The sequence below is a fragment of the Bidens hawaiensis genome, unplaced genomic scaffold (genome assembly GCF_021521415.1).
Source record: "Bidens hawaiensis isolate Kalapana, Puna unplaced genomic scaffold, B.hawaiensis_p1.1 tig00004864_1, whole genome shotgun sequence".
Lineage (NCBI taxonomy): Eukaryota > Viridiplantae > Streptophyta > Magnoliopsida > Asterales > Asteraceae > Bidens > Bidens hawaiensis.
Genome location: NW_027491306.1, coordinates 1,332,938 through 1,353,578, shown reverse-complemented (window position 1 = coordinate 1,353,578; position 20,641 = coordinate 1,332,938). Strand labels below are relative to the sequence as shown.

At 32.6% G+C, this 20,641-nt stretch overlaps 2 protein-coding genes across 2 annotated transcripts; one reads left to right on the top strand and one right to left on the bottom strand.

Annotated features, from left to right (window-relative positions):
• The first annotated feature begins 13,939 nt into the window (after window positions 1-13,939).
• LOC143628277 (uncharacterized) lies at window positions 13,940-15,190 on the top strand. The gene is made up of 4 exons (XM_077097911.1): window positions 13,940-14,180; window positions 14,230-14,325; window positions 14,505-14,559; window positions 14,737-15,190. Exons 1-4 carry the CDS (start codon window positions 13,940-13,942, stop codon window positions 15,188-15,190), a joined length of 846 nt encoding a protein of 281 aa, XP_076954026.1.
• A 3,694-nt stretch (window positions 15,191-18,884) lies between these two features.
• Window positions 18,885-19,823, bottom strand: LOC143628294 (transcription factor PRE3-like). The gene is made up of 2 exons (XM_077097926.1): window positions 19,701-19,823; window positions 18,885-19,031 (listed from the first exon to the last, which is right to left on the bottom strand). The coding sequence occupies exons 1-2, from the start codon at window positions 19,821-19,823 to the stop codon at window positions 18,885-18,887; spliced, it is 270 nt and encodes an 89-aa protein (XP_076954041.1).
• Between the last annotated feature and the right edge of the window lie 818 nt (window positions 19,824-20,641).

The window sequence follows — 20,641 nt, the reverse complement described above, 5'->3', positions numbered from 1 at the left end:
CCTAGACTCGGTTAGATACCGTATTATTTTATTTATTATTATTACCCTTAACTGTTTAGCATACATTAAAATCTTAACGCTCTAACTTTATTTCAAACCAGACATTATTGGATATATCTACAAATGCTATGAGGTGGAGAAGAAACCGGTAAGAGGTGGCAAAGAAGCAATTAAGATGGATATCAAATTATAAGATCTGGAGTAAGCTACTCAAATTTAATTTTATTGTTTTCATTCTTTTGAACTTATCTATATTTATGTTATCCATATCGACAATTTTACAAAGGTAGACATATCATATTAACCTTGTGGGAGGAATATTGTCAGCAAATGTTAAACTACATGGAAAAGAAGCAAGAAGCTCATGTTTTCCTTATTCTTCAATTCGAAAATCTACAGATATACGGGCGTAGATAACAAATTATGTCATTATTTCATTGTACTTCATAGAAGTAACAAATTTCTGTTTCGATTACAGATAAGAGGACTGTTTCTAATGTTTATTGTTTATGAATTCGTCAATTGATGAAATCCTTGAATTTAAGAAAAGGTACATTAATATTCAACTACAATTTTTAAATAATGACTATCTATATTACCTTTAATTTAAAAAATATATCTTGCTTTCTTATTTTGTTATTCAAAGTTAGCTACTATATTTATCAAATAATGTTTCATCGCACTAGCTTTCTGTCTAACATTGGTGAAGAAGCATCCTCTCATCGGTCCGTTGGTACCTCTATGGTCTCATCAATGAAAGAAGAATTTCTTAATGAAATTGATTTCATCAACATTCGTGCAATTAATGAAATAAAAGAGGTATGCTACATTTTCTAAAATTATTTGTTTTTAGATTCATAAAAATACCATTATTAAAATTCTATTAATTCTGGGTAGGTTAAATCTCTTATTGTTATTGGTAAGATCAAAGCTGGATGCAATGAAAAATCATGGAATTATCGCAGTTTTGATTTATGGAAAAATGGAGTTCAAACCAAAACTGTCAGAATTGATAATGGACCAAATCCATCTGATTTTGAAGTGAAGAAGCAGTACAATTGTGTCAATGATAATTGCACTCAGACTATAGTATCATCTCCTATGATTAGGTTCTCAATTCTTTTAACATTTTATTTACAATATTCGCCATGCTTTATATTTTTAATTTATTTTAATCATTTTTTTAGACACAAGATCCCCATAAGAGTCTAGGATTGCACATGGACTGTAGCTCTTAAAGTGTTTGAATGGGAGGCTTTCAAGCTTATAGGACGAATTGCTAAAGACGTGCTGGATGAACACGAACAGGTACACTTTTTTGTCTTTTTTCAATCGTTTATATTAACATTACTATAATAGTGAAATTCTATAACTATTAATATTTGAAATAAATACATTTGATGCTTTCCACAGTTGGCTGAATTTTTAACGCTCCCTGCTACTTTCAACGTTTTATTAGAAAGAAAGTCCGCCTTTAGGATCGAGATCAAGAACTATAATCTTAATAACAATGCTGAATAATTTTCAATTACAAAACTGGCTGAAGATCCAAAAGTTAGAAATTATTTCTAAACTCGAAAAGAATTTCTATAATAATCAGGTACTTTCTCAATTTCTTCATTTATATAATAAACCGGTCAAAATTGTGCACATAAAACATGTTACTTTATATGCAAAATGCAAGCTGATGATTTCTGATTTTGTGAACCCAAGTAATTCTGAGTTGCCATTACAGACGGTTGTTACTTTGAAGGTTATCTACTTATTTTAGTTATTTATTTTTTCGCTTTCTACTTAAATCAAACTAACAATATTGAACTTATAATTCCTTTATCTATTATTTTTATTATATAGGATTATATTTCATGTACCACTGACAATGGAACCCCGATTTCCAATAGCAATGAAAGTATGGGCACGACTGCTAGTGTTTATCGGAAGCGTAACCTTGAAAATGTATACGACATTGACGGCTCATTTGCTCTGTCATCAAGTAAGCAATAGAAGATTCACACAAAGGATGTGCCTAATGCAACTTGGAATGAGATGCTGTTGATTCCAAAAAGCGAGAAGTAGAAGTTGGTTCTTTTATCGTTACAAAAGTTTCCTTTTTTATTGTCTTGTTGCATTGTTTGCTGAGTTTATGCTTCTTTACATTTTCTGTTTTGATTGTGTTGGTGATTTTCTTTTTGTCTGACTTTATGGAGATTGCTTTTTATTGATGAAATGGTATGATTGATTTTATTTCAACATTTGATATTGTATGAAATGAAATGCTATTTTTATATAGTGTAAGACCCCGAATCCCGGGAATCCTACAGTTGGCCATCATATCCCAAAATTCACAAAAAATTAAAAACCCAAACAAGTCCATCTTATTAAAATCAATTCAGAGTAATAAACAGTGATTCATAAGTATCAAAAATTCCCCAAAACCGGGAAAAATACCAAACGATAAACAATGGAAAAAGTTAAGTATTAAAATCCCAAAACCGAATATAAAGTAAAGTGTTTGTTTTATTTTAAAGTTCTCTTCTAGAAATGCCTTCAACCCTCCGAGTAGTATCTAGCACGTCCAAGTGGTAAGCATCCTCCTCTTAACCTGAAAATCAATCTAACATACACACAAAGTCAGCTTGAGCTGAGTGAGTTCAAGTTTTATAAGTAACATCCATAAACCAGATTTATTTAATAAATATAAAAAAAATTTGGAGAAAATCATAAGTAATTAGATAAATACTTTTCTCTTGGTCAAACACGCAACGCAGCCTCCTCACCCCGGGTCTTCCCCGAGTAATATATTTGACCCGTCCGCGGTTTAACAAAAACCAACAAAATCATGCAACACGAGCCTCCTCACCCCGGGTCATCCCCAAGTAATATATTTGACTCGGTCACAGTTTAATAAAACAAAAATCATGCAACACGAGTCTCCTCACCCCGGGTCTTCCCCAAGTAATATATTTGACTCGGTCACGGTTCTACAAACCTAAACACGTTATACGAGCCTCCTCACCCCGGGCCTTCCACAAGTAATATATTTGACCCGACCACGGTTTAGCAGAACGGCGGGCCTCCTCACCCCGGGTCTTCCCCAAGTAATAAATTTGACCCGCCGGGACATAAACATGCAACACGGGCCTCCTCACCCCGGGTCTTCCCCAAGTAATATATTTTACCCGGTCACAGTTTACCAACACATACACATTCACATACACACTTACAAACATCTAATTCAAATATTCAACCAAACAATATCATCACATTCAATCCATAAATAATTGATAATCTAGGAATTAATACTAGGCCTAATAACAACCTCGAGCCTAGACCACAAGTAATATGTATAACCTTAAGGAATATACGACCACAACGAGTCTAAAATATCCTAAGGCATAGAATATCATTCACACATTGTTTCATAAATCCACAAGTACGAATAAGGCTATGTAATACCATCCAAATAGTTTAAACGAGTAAAATCGGGTAAAATTGTAACAGGGCATGTATGCTAGACCAAAACATAAAAAGGTAAAAAAGGGCATCATGAACTCACCTGACAAGAGGCACACAATCACAACGAGCTAGAGGTACCGAATCGACTCGTTTATCTTACGAGGCGTTTATCCTACAACTCAAACTCTGTCGGATTACAAACAATAATTACTAACGGTACCGAATCGACTTGTTTATCCTACGAGGCGTTCTAACATGGTTTGATTTACCTAAAGCCTCGACCTCACAAAATTCAATTACAACAGCCCTCGGGGCCTTGTATTTACCAAAACCATCCTTACATAATCCAGGGGAACCAAGGATTCCCAATTTACCCCCAGAAGTTGCTAGATGAGACAAATATGCGCGTTTATGAGTTTTTTACGCACAGAGAAACCAACTCAGCCCCGTGTGGATCAAATTAAATAAAATCACAGCCAAAAAGTCCACACGACACTACATGAGTTGGACGGGTCGGTAATTCGCAAGTACAACGCACAAACTACCAATAAACGTGAATTTGTGTTGTACCGACCCGTCTGAGTGACCGACAACCAAATTCAGCCCCAATACTTAAAAAAATAACTTTTCCACAGCCCATTTATAAAACCGAAGCTACACAAACTGAATTGGTTGTTAATTCCTTCAAACCTCGCGCTAAACGCAACAGTTTAACAAACTAGACAAACGAAATCCTAGTTTTTCAATCTATCGACAATTGATCAATCAAACGAGCTTCATAGCCCACGATACTAAAGTATAACACATGTGACATACCTAGGAAGATGACGGAGCAATACCTCACTTCAAAAAGCCCCGACAAGAAAACAATTGGTCAGCCACCGGTTAAGCCTAAAACGAACGTATCGATCAATAACGAGTATAACATGCAGATTTTAGCATGCGAAGATGCATTTTATTACATAGGAACCATAGAAATAAATTATGAAATTTTTAACAGTGTTTAATAAATGTCTTAGGCTTTTAAAAATATTTTTGTTACATTTTTCCAATGCACAAAAAAATCATAAAAATTCCTCCAACACAGAAAGGTACGTTCAGCTATTTCAGTGCGCAACAAAATGATTTTATTTTTATAAAAATCATTACCAAAAAATATTAAACGATTTCAATTGGGTTTGAATCCTAACTCAAAATATTAAGTTCCAGAAGTGGAACCAACCAATTTGGACTTGTCGAAAAAGAGTTATGATGTCGGAAAGACAGACCAGAATCCGTCATCCCGAATCAGCTTTGATACTCGATCTTATAAAATCATAAAAACCATTCAAATCTCGACCAAAAATTACATATTATACCTTTCTAGAAACTAGACTCAAATTAGAACATCATAGAAACAAGAATAGATCAAAAATAATAAATTTTCATCGAGTTAAAGACCGAACAATAAACGAGTACGAATCTGTCAGAAACTGTTATAATCAAAACTCAACCCTAACGTGTTCAACAAAAGGTTTAATGGTGAAAAAGAGTTATATTAGGCTTGGAACGACCTTGAATTAGATGGATATCACTTGGGATAGCCTGGAGATGATGAAAATCATGAGGGGGAGGGCTGCAAAAATCCAGATCGGCCAAGAGAGAAGAGAGAGAGAGTTAGGGTTTTCAATATAATAAATTTACACTCTGGTCCCTGAGCTTGTAAAACGAGATGTCTTGAGCCAAAAGGTTAATTAAAATGACTTTCGAGGATGACTAGAAGGTCATTTAAGATGCCAAATCGGGTCTCGGTTAATGCAAAAACTCTACAAGGCTTACTTTCTTATTCACGAAGTTTAACGGGCGTTACATATAGCACATATGTTTTGCAAAATTTCAAATTAGTATTATAGACAAATAATATTTCACTTCAATAAAGTATAATTACTATAAAAAAATTCCAATGACTATTAAAATTTTTTTATTAAAATATAATTCTAAATTTCTAATCACGCATATGAATTAAAACTACCTCTATGCTTAATTTAGATAAGAAAAGAAGAACTTTTAAAACAAATTCGACACTCAAAAAAAATAATAAAGAATCTTTTTTCGTAAACATATTAAATTTATATTTATGTCGGTGAAAATTTGGATGAGCATACGCCCCATTCAATAATTATTTTTCAGAATACTTGTAAGACCCCGAATCCCGGGAATCCTACAGTTGGTAATCATATCCAAAACTTTACAAAAATTTCAAACCCAAAGCAATTCATTTTATTGTGAAACCAATTCAAAATATATAATCAGCGGAAAATCATAAGTGTCAAAAACAAATTCCCAAAACCGGGAAATATGCCCAAAAATTAAATTTGAATGTGTTTAGTAATAATTAAAAGGAAACAATTTGCATTATAAATTTTCCTGACTAGATATGCCTCCAACCGTCTGAGTAGTCTAGAGCACGTCCAAGTTGTAAACATCCTCTCCTTAACCTGAAACTCAAACTAACATACACACAAAGTCAGCTAAAGCTGAGTGAGCTCAAGTTTTATTAAATTATATGAACAAGTCATTCCAACATTATGAGTATAAAACCGCATAGGAATAATAGGCAAATGCACAAACGATAAGTACATCTAGATATAATAAGCTGTTAATGTAATCACAGTCTAACACGCGTACGGCCTAAGTATATACTACGGGATTTTAAGAACCCTTCATCATGATGATAATGCCACATGAGCCTCCACCCCCACGAGATTTAAGAACCCGCCACGGGATTTAAGAACCCGAGTCGTATAGTTTGGCCCGGCTAAGCTCACCATGCACTCAAGGAACCAATTATAATGATGAGCATGCCACACTAGCCTCCCCCCACGGGTTTTAAGAACCCGCCATGGGATTTAAGAACCTGAGTCGTATAGTTTAGCCCGGCCTAGTTCATCATTCACACCAAAACTAATACTACTAGTCATAGGCCGTAAAGTAACATATGCATATACATATATAGTAGTCATCCCAAGGTACTCAATAATAAAAGTAAGCCTACGAGGTATCATTTAAACGGTTTAATGAGTAAAATCAGTTATGTGTGTATACTAGCACAAAACATGAAAAGAGTCAAAAAGGGCATCATGAACTCACCTGATACAAGACACACAACCACGACGAGCTAGAGAACCCCTAAGTATTCCCACAACTCACACGCCTGTCGGATTACACACAATAATTACTAACGATACCGAAAGGACTCGTTTATCTTACGAGGCGTTCTAACATGGTTCGAGTTACCAAAGCCTTGACCTCACCAAGTTCAATTACAATAGCCCACGGGCCTTGTGTTTACCAAAACGACCCTTAGATACTCCTAGGAATAAAGAATTCCCAAACTACCCCCGGAGGTTGCTAGATAAGACGAATATGCGCGTTTATAGGTTGTTTATGCTCTTAGCAACCAACTCAGCCCCGTGTGGACCAAATTTAATAAAATCACAGCCAACAAGTCCACACGACGCTACACGAGTTGGATGGGTCTGTAATTCTCAAGCACAACGCACCAACTATCCAATAAACGCGAATTCGCGTTGTACCGACCCCTATGAGTAATCGACAACCAATTCAGCCCCAATACTTAAAAAAATAATTTTCCAACAGCCCGTATTTCAAACCGAAGCTACCCGAACTTAATTGGTTGTTAGCTCCTTCAAACTTCGCGTTAAACGCAACAATTCAACAATCTAGACAACCGAATACTAGTTTTCAATCTACCACTAATTGACTAATCCAACGAACACCAATGCACACGATTTTAAAGTATGTTATATTGGACATACCTAGGAAGATTATGGAGCAAAAACCTCAATCACAACAGCTCCGAAACTGCTCAAATGAACAGCCACCCGGTAAGCCTAAAACAAGTGATTTATCGATCAATACGCGAGATATAAAGATGAATTAGGGTGTAAAAGACTAGTATGGGTGTAGGACTAACCTTGAATTGAATTTTTACACCTTAATGTTGGCTGGAAAAAATAAAAATAGCAAGTCTTGAGCTGCTGCTTCTGTGCGATAGGCAAGCAAGGGAAGAGGGGCTAGGGTTTGTTATAATATTATAAAAGTTACACTCTGGCCCCTAAAGTTTGAAGTATGTAGCAACTAGGATGAAAATTTAATTAATTAAACTTACGGGAATGACAAGTAGGTCCTCGAAGCATGCCGGATCAAACCCGAAAATTATACAAACTCTACATAACTTCATCACTAACCGAAATTAACGGACGTTACAATACTATATATTTTCCAATTTAGATACATAAAAATAGAATGTTCAAATTCAAAATGGATTTCGTTACTCAATTAATTAAAATTTCAATTAAAATATCACCTAAATACTATTCCCAATTTGAATTAATGTTGAGGTAAATTGAGCATCACTTTATTTTCAAAAATATTTCACTTAATTTATATATATATATATATATATATATATATATATATATATATATATATTATACTTTTAGTATGTTAACATTTACATCCTAATTATACTCAACTAATTTAATAATATCACCTAAATACACCAACTACTATTTCAATTGACTTTCAACGTTTTTAAATACCAACCGTTAATATGTATTATAATTGTAATTTTAGTATATTATCATTTCACATCCTAATTATATTCAACTAATTTAATAAATATCATAAGAAAAATATGGTGCATATATTTAAACGTACATTTTGTTTACCATACTAACTAATTCTGTGAATTCCAAAGAAACAAGATGTTCAACAAGGCTCTTCTCTACCGGGTGTTCGGCATTCAAGAAAGTAATTCCTTACTCATTATTTACAACAGAGCTGTCCATGATTCAATTAAAAACCGTCAAAACCGTTCATGAGTTTCGTTTCACGATTGCTTTTTTTATCTTACATCATTTATATAATATTTAAAATTTTGTTCATATAGGTAAAAACATAAACAAAACTTTATCTTTAACTACAACAAATTTGTCTAGAAAAAACACAATAACGATTTTATGTTGTAATATACATAACTTTATTACTTTCACGTAGTAACATTTTAACTCATTTATCTTTATTTAGTCATGTTTTAGATTTCATAGTAAATACTTTATAGATTAAATAAGTAAGACATTCATGTTGAATTCGAACATATAAATTATAGTAATGCATACTTAGATATGTTAAAAACTAGGTTAGGTACTAGGGGTTGTCATAAAAAATTTTAATCAAACTACATAATGTGAAATACAAATAATATGTTTAAAATTTTATATAAGCATGTATTATATGGTAGAATAAGTTACACAACTTTGACAACACACCTCTAAATATAAAGGCTTTGACAAATGTTGGGATGCACATAGAGAAACAAATAAAATTTACACTTCCGAGATGTTTTCAAATATATAGAACTCGGTCAAAAGCCCAAAGTGTATCCCGTACTCTTTTACTTGTAAGAATTGGGCTACTATTTTAATATAAGACTGTTTATAATATCATGTAAAACAGTAACTATTTACATATCTCGAAAACAGACTAATATTTTGGATTTGCATTTACCTTATCCTCATGTTCTTTTTCCACTGATTCATTACATCGTTTGTCATTTTCTCATCCTTTGACCCATCCTTAGTCAACAACTTATCATAAACCACAGTTTCCCCCCTTCATTACCCAATTCCTCAGTCCCCTCGTGAGCAAGCATATCAAATATTTATGAGTCATAGAAAATATTAATATAAGTATAGGTGAAAATTTCAAACAATTTATCTAAGAATAGGTCATAGAAAATATTAATACAAACATGAGGAAGCAACCCTTTTTGCTGCCTCTAAAAAAAGGATACCATGTAATTTCATCAACCTGACCTGCTCCCCCACGTTTGTATTCTTCCCTATACATAAAAAATACATCAATCATAGAACTTAATAAAAAGCATGAGTATATTTTCCAAGCCAGTGATCCAAATAATGAAATTAAAAACGAATAACTTTATTCAAATACAAAGAAATACTTTATAGATTTTTTTTTTGACATTAAAAACAATAATTGCCGTATTAATTGTTTATTGGATTACATCGAAACAGAAGGCAAGCGGGCAACAAGCTGCGCCGCTACCCCTTTTTGAATCGCAAAACCCAATCCTTTAAAAACTATATTTGCTGATCTTGGAGTCATGACATTACTATGCATGACCCGCTGAACAAGGGTAAGTAAGACATTCATGTTGAATATGAACATATAAATTATGGTAATGCATAATTAGATATATTAAAAATAACACTAACGTATTTCTTAACATTTTTGATAATAGTCTTTACTCATTTCAACATATTGTTGAATTTAAATATATTTGCACCTTGTAGATATACAAGAAAATGTTTAAAAGAAAAACCCCTTAAATTGCATCTTCCTCAAAAGCGTTAGTCACCAGTGATGCTTCAAATGGTAAGATTTCCATTTTGTATTATATAACCCTTACTTTTGTAATTCGTTAAATTTCATATTTGTCCATGTACAACAACATTTTACCATATTTTTGTAGGCGACATGCAAAGAACTGCTTTATCTAACATTTCTAATGATAAATAAATTTATTTGTTACTCATTTTAACTTAATTCATCATCTAATAATATGTTTATTGTAATCTTTTTTTTTTAATTCTTACAGCTTATGTAAACAACGTTTGTTATGCAGATGCTTTAGAAGCGCTAAAATTCAGGAAACTAGATCTACATAACAGGAAATCCAATATTATTCAAGTAATTCCTTGATCACACTCTTATAAGTTTCAATCCGCCTAAACAGAGAATTGGTTTAATTTTTCACATCTTTTTTTTTCAAGTCATTTATACACGTTTTATCCTTAAAAAACAAAAATCTATCCTTAACTACAATAGATTTAAAGAACAAACACAATTTTATTTTGTAAATATATATATATATATATATATATATATATATATAACAATTATAGTTTCGTATTAGATATAAGACTTTTATATTTTGTAATATATATATAACTGTAAATTGTCAATTAAATTGTATATGTAATTTTAAAACTACTCATATTACAAAACATTTGAATTTAACGATATTATATATTCAATAAATAACCTTAAATAGTTGTTTTTTACTTTGTAAATCTGTTGCTTATACTTATATTTGCACTCTATTATACAAGGAAATATCTAATAGAAGCACCCCTTAAAGTGCATCATCCTCTAAATCGCCCGTCACTGGTCATGCTTCAAATTGTAAGATTTCCATTTGTATTATATAACGTTCACTTTTATAATTCAGAAAATTTAAATTTGTCCGCGTAGAACATCATTTTTACAATTATTTTCTTTTTGTAGGGGACATGCAAAGAACTACTTTATCTTCAACCGACTTTCTTAAGATAAATGCTTCAGAGGCAAGGAAATCAAGAAAGCTACTTCTAGATAGCAGGATCTAATATTGCTCCTAAGAAACAAAAGTCTAATAAACCATTTTCGTCGTCAAAAAATTCAAGATTAATTGCACAGGGCAATGAAAATGTGACACCAAATACAATGTTTACAAATCAAAGAAGTTTGAATACTTTTCATACAACTACAAAGAATCCAACTTCATTCGGTGATATCAATAATGGCAAGATACCCGTTTATTTGTAATTCTTAATATTTAAACATAAACAATATTATCAATTATTATCAACTTACTCATGTTAAATTTTTTAAATCTTATTTTTTTCCCAGGGAATCTACTTCCAAAAACAACATGTCTACCTCATTATGTGATACCCGTCGAGTTTATATTTCTTCACCTATCAAGACATCCACGAATTATACATCGACTTCTTTAACAAAGTTATCATCAAGAAAGCGTAAATTAGTAAGTATGTCGCGGATTACAAATCCTGTACCTATGCTTGACTTGACGTCAGATGAAGAAGTTGATGTAGAAATTTTGGTTAAATACCCATTCAAAGGCATTTATGTATGTATTTATAATACAACTATTCAAATTAATAACTATTATGCAGACACATTTCTTGACCACCACTTAATTTAATAGATTACTTGGATCATGGTGATCAAAATCTCATATGTGAATTATGCCGTTTCAAAATTGTGGAAAAAAGAGGATGGAAGAGGAAAACAAAAAGAAGGAAAAACAATTTATTTCCTATGTTGTGGTTATGGTAAGGTTGAGCTACCTAAATTTAAAGATGCTCCACCAGCTTACAAAGATTTATTTAGCAATGTTGGTCCTAAAAGTAAGTTTTTCTTAAAGAGCATTCAATGCTAAAATTATATGTTCACGTTTACATCAATGGGCGGAAAGGTTGATTCCTCCATTAATAGAGGTAACGCTCCATTCGTGTTTAGGATTAGCAGACAGAATTACCATTCTATTGGAAGTCTTCTGCTGGAGAATAGATCAAAACCATAGTTTTCACAACTATACATATATAATACAGAAAATGAAGTCTCAAATAGACAAAGCTTATTTAGGTATGTATTAACACCTTTAATTAACTATTTTTACACATTTGACCTCATTGATTTTTTTAATAGACAAACAAATATTCTTATTCCTACCAGCGAATCAAAAAAACAATCTACAAGAGGTTCCAACTTGCTAGATCTTAAGATAATAAAGGATCTACAGCGTATCTTAGATTCTTATAATGAGCTAGTGAAATCTTGTAGGATGGCAAGAGATCGTTTTCAAGAAATCCTCATGCTTATTTTAAGTTGCGTCTTATTGGAAAAAGAAAACAAGATGGAAGAACATACAACTTACCGAGTTCTTCTAAAGTTGTTGCGCTGATTGTTGGTTATATAGGTAATATTGAGCCTCGAGACATTATTGTTGAAACTCAAACAAGAAGTCTAAAGCATATAAGTGAACCGCATCCTTCATATGCTCCAATTCAATATCCACTTCTCTATCCTTACGGTGATGATTGTTACAGGGTTGACATCCCTCATAGAGATTTTAGAAGATTACAAAAAGGCAAACTGCCAAACTGCACCATGAGAGAATTTTTGGCCTATAGAATTCAAGATAGGCCAAATACTTTCCATTGCCTCTGAATGGAAGAAGACTTTATCAACAACAATTAGTTGATATATACACAATGATTGAAACCGAAAGACTCAACTACATACATAAACAACAAATGGGTTCGTAGATGTGAGTCATACGAGAATCTTCATAACTTAAAAAACACCGACGACCAAGACATGTCCAGCATTGGTCAACGTGTGATATTACCGTCATCTTTTACCGAAGATTCTTGGTACATGATGCAAAACTACTTAGATGCCATGGCTATTTGTAGGTGGTATGGATATCCAGATTTTTTCATAACTATAAAATGCAATCCTAAACGGCCTGAAGTTAAAAGACTCCTAAATAATACCACCATTAATCCTGAAGACAGGCCTGACATCATGTGTAGATTATTTAAAGTTAAGCTTGATGCAATCATCAAAGACTTAAAAAATGACGAATTACTGAGAAAGGTTCAAGCAGGTGATTTACTTTTCTTATTTATTTAATATAATAATATTTGTTAAACAAAGTCTTATTTTATTTTATTTTCATTTAATATATAAAATTAATAATATTCATTTTTATGTATTTGTTTATACCATGGAGTTTCAAAAACGTGGGTTGGCTCATGCCCATATATGTTTATTCATGCATGCTGATCACAAGCTTCCTACCGTTGATCATATTGACACATCAATTTTGGTCGAGATTCCAAACAAGAAGGAAAATCCTGAATTATATTGCTTTGTGAGTGAATTCATGATGCATGGTTCTTGTTGTTATGATAATATGAACTATTCATGCATGATTAATAGAAGGTGTTTTAAAAACTCCCCTAAAAAGTTTACGCCTCACAATTCTATTGATTCAAATGGGTATCCTATATATAGAAGAAGAGATTTTGGACGCACAGTTAAAAAGTCTGTTGTGGACTTAGACAACAGAATTGTCATGCCATATAATAAAACGCTTCTGAAAAGATATCAAGCACATATTAATGTTGAGTGGTGCAATCAGACTGCATATATAAAGTATTTATTCAAATATATTAACAAAGGTCTTGACATGGCTACAGTTGCAGTTATAGACGTTGACAATCAAGATGATTAAGATCAAGCAAGAGATGAAATTAGAGAATATTACGATTGTCGATACCTTTCTGCATGTGAAGCATCATGGAGGATATTTGCATTTGAACTACACTGCAACTCTTCTTTAGTAATTAGGCTTCCTTTCCATCTTCCTGGTCAACAATAGGTTATGTACTGGCCCGATGATGATATTGATAATGTGCTTAACAAACCATCAGTTTCTTCTTTAATGTTTTCAGCCTGGATGTTGTGTAACTAAATTAATGCAGAAGCACCAAGCCTTACTTATGTTGAATTTCCTACTAAGTTTTTTTGGAAACTTGAACAACGAATGTGGGAACGACGAAAGCAGGGTTTTTCAATTGGAAGAATTCATCAAGTTTCCCCGTCTCTCGGTGAGGCGTATTTCTTAAGAATTCTTCTAAACAAAGTTAAAGGACCAAAATCTTTTGAAGATATTAGGATGGTAGATGGCCAGACATTTTCTACATTTAGAGATGCTTGTTATGCGCGTGGACTACTTGATGATGACATGGAATATATCGAAGCATTTAAAGAGGCGGGTGCATCAGGTTCTGGTTATTATCTTCATGCTTTATTTGGATCAATGTTATTGTTCAGCTCTCTTTCTAGACCTTATTTTGTGTGGGAAAAAAACATGGGAATATCTATCAAATGGCATTATTTACACACAACAAAGAATATTGAATATTCCAGGTATTCAATTTTGTTATTCATTACTAAAATATATGCACCATGTTATAATTTCAAATGGATATTAATTATAACTTTTCAATTTGTAGCATGCTTAGTGAATTGGCTTTTTTGTTTTTTTGTTTTGTTCATATACGTTCTTCATATAATATTGTTTATATTTTATTTATACAATTTTGCAGATTTATCACTTCCAGAAAATCAAATTAAGAACTTAACTTTGTGTGAGATTGAGAAGTACCTACTTCGAAATAACTCAAGCTTACGTAGATTTCAAACTATGTTGTATCCAAATAACGATTTTATAGCTTCTTCAAACAATCGTATAATTGTTGACGAACCCTCTTATGACATAAACACTTTACAAAATGAGTCTCACAGCCTTATAAGTTCATTGACAAATGAACAATGAAGAGTGTTTGATGAAATCATGAACCTAATTGAAGCTAACAAAGGAGGTGTGTTTTTTCTTTACGGCTATGGTGGAACAGGGAAGACATTTTTGTGGAAGATACTATATGTGGCAATACGATCTAAAGGTCAAATTGTATTGAATGTTTCTTCAATTGGTATTGCATCATTGTTGTTGTCAGGAGGTAGAACAGCACACTCTAGATTTCATATTTCTATAAATCTTAATGAGGACTCAACTTGCAGCATAAAATCAGGCAATGATGATGCACATTTACTAAAGGAAATGAAATTGATTATATGGGATGAAGTACCAATGATACATAAACATGCAGTTGAAGCTCTTGATAGAAAAATGGTAGACATATTAACTCATAATACTTCTATCAATTCGGGAATCCCATTTGGAGGTAAAGTTATTGTTTTTGTGGTGATTTTAGACAAGTTCTTCCTGTGATTACAAACGGAAGTAGACAGCAAATTGCAAATGCATCTTTATGTTCTTCCTATATTTGGGGTAAATGTAAACCTCTTCGGTTAACAAAAAAACATTGGTTAACCATCGGAGCTCAAACATCTGATATGAAGCAGACAAAACAGTTTGCTAAATGGTTGCTGGATATAGGTGAGGGAAATGTCGGTGGTTAAAATGATGGGGAAGCAACAATAGACATACCTCATGATCTTTTGATCATTGACTCGTCTAATCTGATTCAAAGTTTAATTGACTTTGTTTATCCTTCAATTCTACAAAATATCGAAAATATTGAATTCTTTCGTGAAAGAGCAATACTTGCACCTACCAATGAAGATGTCCAAGACATTAATGATCGATTGCTCTCACTTTTCCCTGGAGATGAGCTAAGAGTATCTTAGCTCGAATAGTATTTGTCCAACAGAAAACTTCGTTGATCCATTGTAAGCTAATTTATACTCACTTGGCATGTTGAACGATCTTAAAATTTGTGGATCGCCAAATCCGTAGATTGGTCTTAAAGGTAGGTGTTCCTGTTATGTTACTTCGAAACATTAACCATCAAATTGGTTTGTGTAATGGTACTAGGCTACGAGTCATATCTTTTAAAAAACATGCCGTAGAAGCTGAAATAATATCCGGGGGTAATATTGGTATTCGCACATATATTCATAGAGTAAATATGATACCTACAAACAAAAAGATTCCTTTCAAGTTTCAGAGAAGACAATTTCCAATTTCGTTATGTTTTGCAATGACGATTAACAAAAGCCAAGGATAGTCACTATCAAAAGTTGGTTTGTATTTAAAGCATCCGGTTTTCAACCATGGACAGTTGTATGTGACACTATCAAGAGTAAAGAGCAGAGACGGCGTCAAATTATTAATATTGGACACAGGTGATAAACTTACAAATAGGACATCTAATGTTGTGTACAAAGAGATATTTTGAGATTTGTGATTTATGTTTCACTTAGTCAAATTTGATTGTAACTTAATTTCGTCCTTAGTTACTGTAATTTACCACTTTTTGTCTCTTTTTTTTCACTCATCACATGAATAGACGCATCATTTATATTGTATACGATCATATAATATTTTAGATGTTTTATGATTAATGTGTTAGTAATTTTTTTAACTACAACGTATGTTTCTACCTTTTATATTTAATACCAAATTGTTTCTTCAAATATTTCGAATGTTTTTAAACTTATAAAATAAAATTTGTTAAACCCGTATTGTACACGGGTACCTAACCTATTCTATATATATAATCTTTCTTAAGTTTTATAAGAGATATATGAGAACTTTCCAAAATTTTGAAGGTTATTATATTAATTTTAACAAAAAGGAAAATCTCAATAGCTGAAATATTAAAAGATGGACCATTTGTAAAATTATAGAAAAAAAAAAGGTTTAAGAGACCGCTTTGGGTGACAACTTTGAAGGTTAGTATTTTAAATTAAACTATGTGATGAACCTATCATGTCGCAGTGACGCTAATTTGATTGGTATTGGCTGAATTGGTTACCGCACCGGTACTAAATTAAAAATTAAATTTGTGAACGTCAAAAATTGTATCATCACACGTATAACTCTTTATCAAAGTCACACAAATTTTGTCGTTATCGGTTAGATTCGTTACATTACTGACACTAAACTAGGACTGTTCAAAGGGTAAGACCCTACCCTTTTACCTAATACCCTACCCAGACCCTTTACCGTTTTAGGAAGAAATGTGGACCCGAGACCCTACCCTCTAAACAATAAAAGGGTCGGGTATAAATAAGGTTTTCAAGGGTCCAACCCTTTACCCTTTAAACCAGTAACCGCAACTCATCTTCTGCATTTACTAGTTGCATATATCATATATGACTTTAATATATAAATCCTAGAACCATTTTATTTTCATTTAATAACACAGTAAATTCTAACTTTGAAAGTTTATCAACCATTTGAACCGATGCAAATAATATTCACATTCACAAATTTCATGTAGAGAACAATTCAGTGATTTTCATATATACATTATATGTTTCCAATCAGTAGTATGGCCTTTTATTTTTATTTTTCTTAGTAGTTGGAAAATTTATGATGAATCATAAATAAAATACAAACCTCTCATACATTTCAGATTAATCACGAATCTCTCATACATTTCAGATTAATCACGAATCTGATGTATATAGAAACTAGTAAACGGGTAAAGGGTCTGAAAAAGGGTCGGACCCTTGAAACCCTTTTACCCTTAAAGGAGAAATTTAAATACCCTTTACCGACCCTTATTATATATTCGGGTCTAATTAAGGGTTTTACGAGTCGGGTAAAAGGGTTTCAAGGGTCTGACCTTTATCTTGCTCACCCCTACACTAAACACAAAAAATAAATTTGAGAACACCCAAAATAGTAGTGACACTTGATTAACTTATGATAAAAAAAAATAACATACTTAAGCGAAGTTTATTCGGTGGTAAACCCAGCGTTGCGGCGACGAATAGACACAAGTTCCGTCAGTATCGATTACGCTTCTTTCAGTAAGCATCGGTTACATTTGTTAAACTAACAAAACTGCATGGTTCGTAAAACCCGGGTGCTGCGGTGGCAAGTCGAAGCGAATTTGGTCGGTATCAGTTAAGTTCAAATTAACATATTACGGTACCGAATCTATATCCAACGGTAAATCTATTACATGACTAAACAAAAAAAAAAATCATCACCGACTAACCTCACATTCGATTAAATATTGTTTGGTTTCGTTACAGCAGCAAATGTTAACTGCTAAATCGTTATATTAAAAACATAAGTCTTTTTTATGTGGCCTAACCAAAGGCTGACGCATGGCCCAATCAAAAGCATGGGCGTTCTAAGATTGCACACCCTTTAGTTGGTCTAGCTAGGTCGACCTTGGATATAGGTTAGCTTTTAGTTGTGTTAAACTTAAATGTGCTCTTTTTTTCCCTGGTTAGTTCAAATTAGCTATTTCAGTATGAAAGTTTAAAATTTGCTACTTTCGTCCCAAGAGTATCATCGCAAATTTTGTACCTGTGGTTTGTTAAAATATGTTATTTCAGTGCAAAATATGTTAACGAGATGGACGGGAATTGCAATGAAAATGGAACTCTAGGTACGGAAATAATAATTTTAACTTTTTAACTAAAATAGGAAATTAAAACAAATCAGAAGGACTAAAAACTGCAGTTCTCTCCACTAAAATATAGTGAGGCCGATTTTAATACAAAGTTCACTATACATATGGATGTGTTGTATGGGCCACATGACTTATGAGCAAGGTATACCATAATACCAATGTGGATATCTGTACCATAACGACCCAAGTAGGCAACAAAACTTATGAATAAAATGAAGTCTATTATAAACATTATATTATAAAAAACGTTACATTTAGTGTAATGCTTCTTTTATTGTTTTTTCTGGAATAATAACTTGGACGCTATACATTCTATACTAACGTTTGTTTCAATTGCCACACTGGAAGATCTCCAAAAAAAAATGTGTTATTGCATAACTTGATGCTCATTTAAGCAAACTCTAAAAACTCATCTTGTGATATAACATAAGACACAAAAGACCCTAAAAGTTATATAGTACAACGGTACAATATGGGGGAAAAAAGGGAGAAAATTGGTTATTTGTGTAGAAGATGATTGCCTATTAGTCACTGCATAAGTAAACTCCTAATGACGGAAGCCTTAGGGTCGGTGTTCTCGAGCAACTCAGAGAGGCGTTCACTTAAACTATCAATATCTCGATGCAAGCTTCTGATGTAGTTGCATGTGTCTGTAAGCACTTTTGAAGCTGATACCTGTAGTCATTCAGTGTTAAAATATAGTTAGTTCTCTAAACAATTATTGCAAGACATACATAGACTATAAATTACATCCATTATCATTATTATTTTTATTATCACTTTTAATTATTGTTGCTAATTTTATTACTATTATTTTTGTTACTCTTCTAAAAACACTTAGTTTGTACGGACGTGGATCTTAAAACACAAAAAATTCCTTTTTGAAAGATAACTAATATGCGTATGCGACGTTACTATAAAACATTACAAAAGATCCATCTTGTATACATATGTGACTTGACCTCAAAGTGTGTTAGGCCTAGGAAAAATCTAACAAGTTTTTGTATGCTTTGCAGCCCCTGGCCTCAACTCTGCCTCGCGGCACACATTGTACGTAGATGGGCTTTTGGTTTCTGAAATGTTTCACTCACTTACTTAATTCTAAAAGTAGCATAACTAGCTCTTTCACATGTACATCACTGCATTCCTACAAACACCATTAAAACATGCAATCTTTGGTCCTGCTTTTGAAAACAATTTAATCGAGCTGACCAAATTGTTAAAAAGATGCATTGAAACTAATATGGTTTTGAGTTGCGAGAATAGTCCCTTTATGGTTCAATCTTATGTAAGTTACCACTCAGATCTTACAAGTATATATAATGATCAGGATAATATGAATACCTTATCTGAGCGGTGACTCCGGATTTCAGGTAGAAGTTGTTGCAACTTGGAAACAAGATCGTTGATTTGATCGTCCCTGATTCTTGAATTAGCCATTGATTGTCTTGATCTTCTTGTGGACATTTTGTTTTGATAGATATCTTAAAGATGGAGAATATTTGAAGACAATTTAAAATGGGATGAAAAGATGGAGAAGATGAACAAATGCATGGGGGAAAGGTGTGGGCTATGCTTCTATTTAAATACCTCCCACTCCCCCACCTTTCTGCTTACAAGTTTCAAGATATTCACAAACAAAACTTGGTTTTTTGTTTGGTTCTTTTACTTTAAATTTAAATAAATAATGGCATTAAAAATATAAAAAAATCGAATATCCAAATCGGCATTTAAAATAGTTTAATCTAGTTATTATATCTTATTTTTAACAATTAAAATTGTAATACTTAGTTAAATAGACACTGACCACCCAAAACGATACGCATAGATGCTATATCTACACTCAATTCATGATACTAAAACCCTCAACCGCCCTCAACTAACATACGTCTAGCATGATATTTAAACCTTCTACTATTTTTTACAACACATTCACTAAACGATTTGAATCTGCTAAGGCCACAAGCAGTTTATTATGGTTTTACCGTTTCGTGAAGATTTTTACTATCCATTATATGCTATCTTAAATATATATAAACGAAACCTTTCTATTCTTTTTCAAGACATCAGATTGTTTTAGTTGTAAATGGTAATTTCTCATACATTTGACCTGAATTTATGGGTATGAGTCTCACCAAACTCAGATAGCCATTAAACAGGTTATAGCATCTCATTAAATTAAAAATTAATCTAACCAAATATTTAATATGAAAATCCTATAAAATACGTTAGGCATGATATTATAAACCTTCAACTATTTTTTACAGCACATTCACTAAACGATT

Excerpts from the sequence above, each read along its gene's own strand:
- LOC143628277 (XM_077097911.1), top strand. The coding sequence starts at position 13,940 with ATGTGGGAACGACGAAAGCAGGGTTTTTCAATTGGAAGAATTCATCAA. Across the intron at positions 14,181-14,229 it reads TAAAGAGGCGGGTGCATCAG|CTCTCTTTCTAGACCTTATT; the intron begins GTTCTGGTTATT and ends GTTATTGTTCAG. Across the intron at positions 14,560-14,736 it reads ACTTTGTGTGAGATTGAGAA|AGTGTTTGATGAAATCATGA; the intron begins GTACCTACTTCG and ends TGAACAATGAAG.
- LOC143628294 (XM_077097926.1), bottom strand. The coding sequence starts at position 19,823 with ATGTCCACAAGAAGATCAAGACAATCAATGGCTAATTCAAGAATCAGG. Across the intron at positions 19,032-19,700 it reads GGAGTCACCGCTCAGATAAG|GTATCAGCTTCAAAAGTGCT; the intron begins GTATTCATATTA and ends GAATGACTACAG.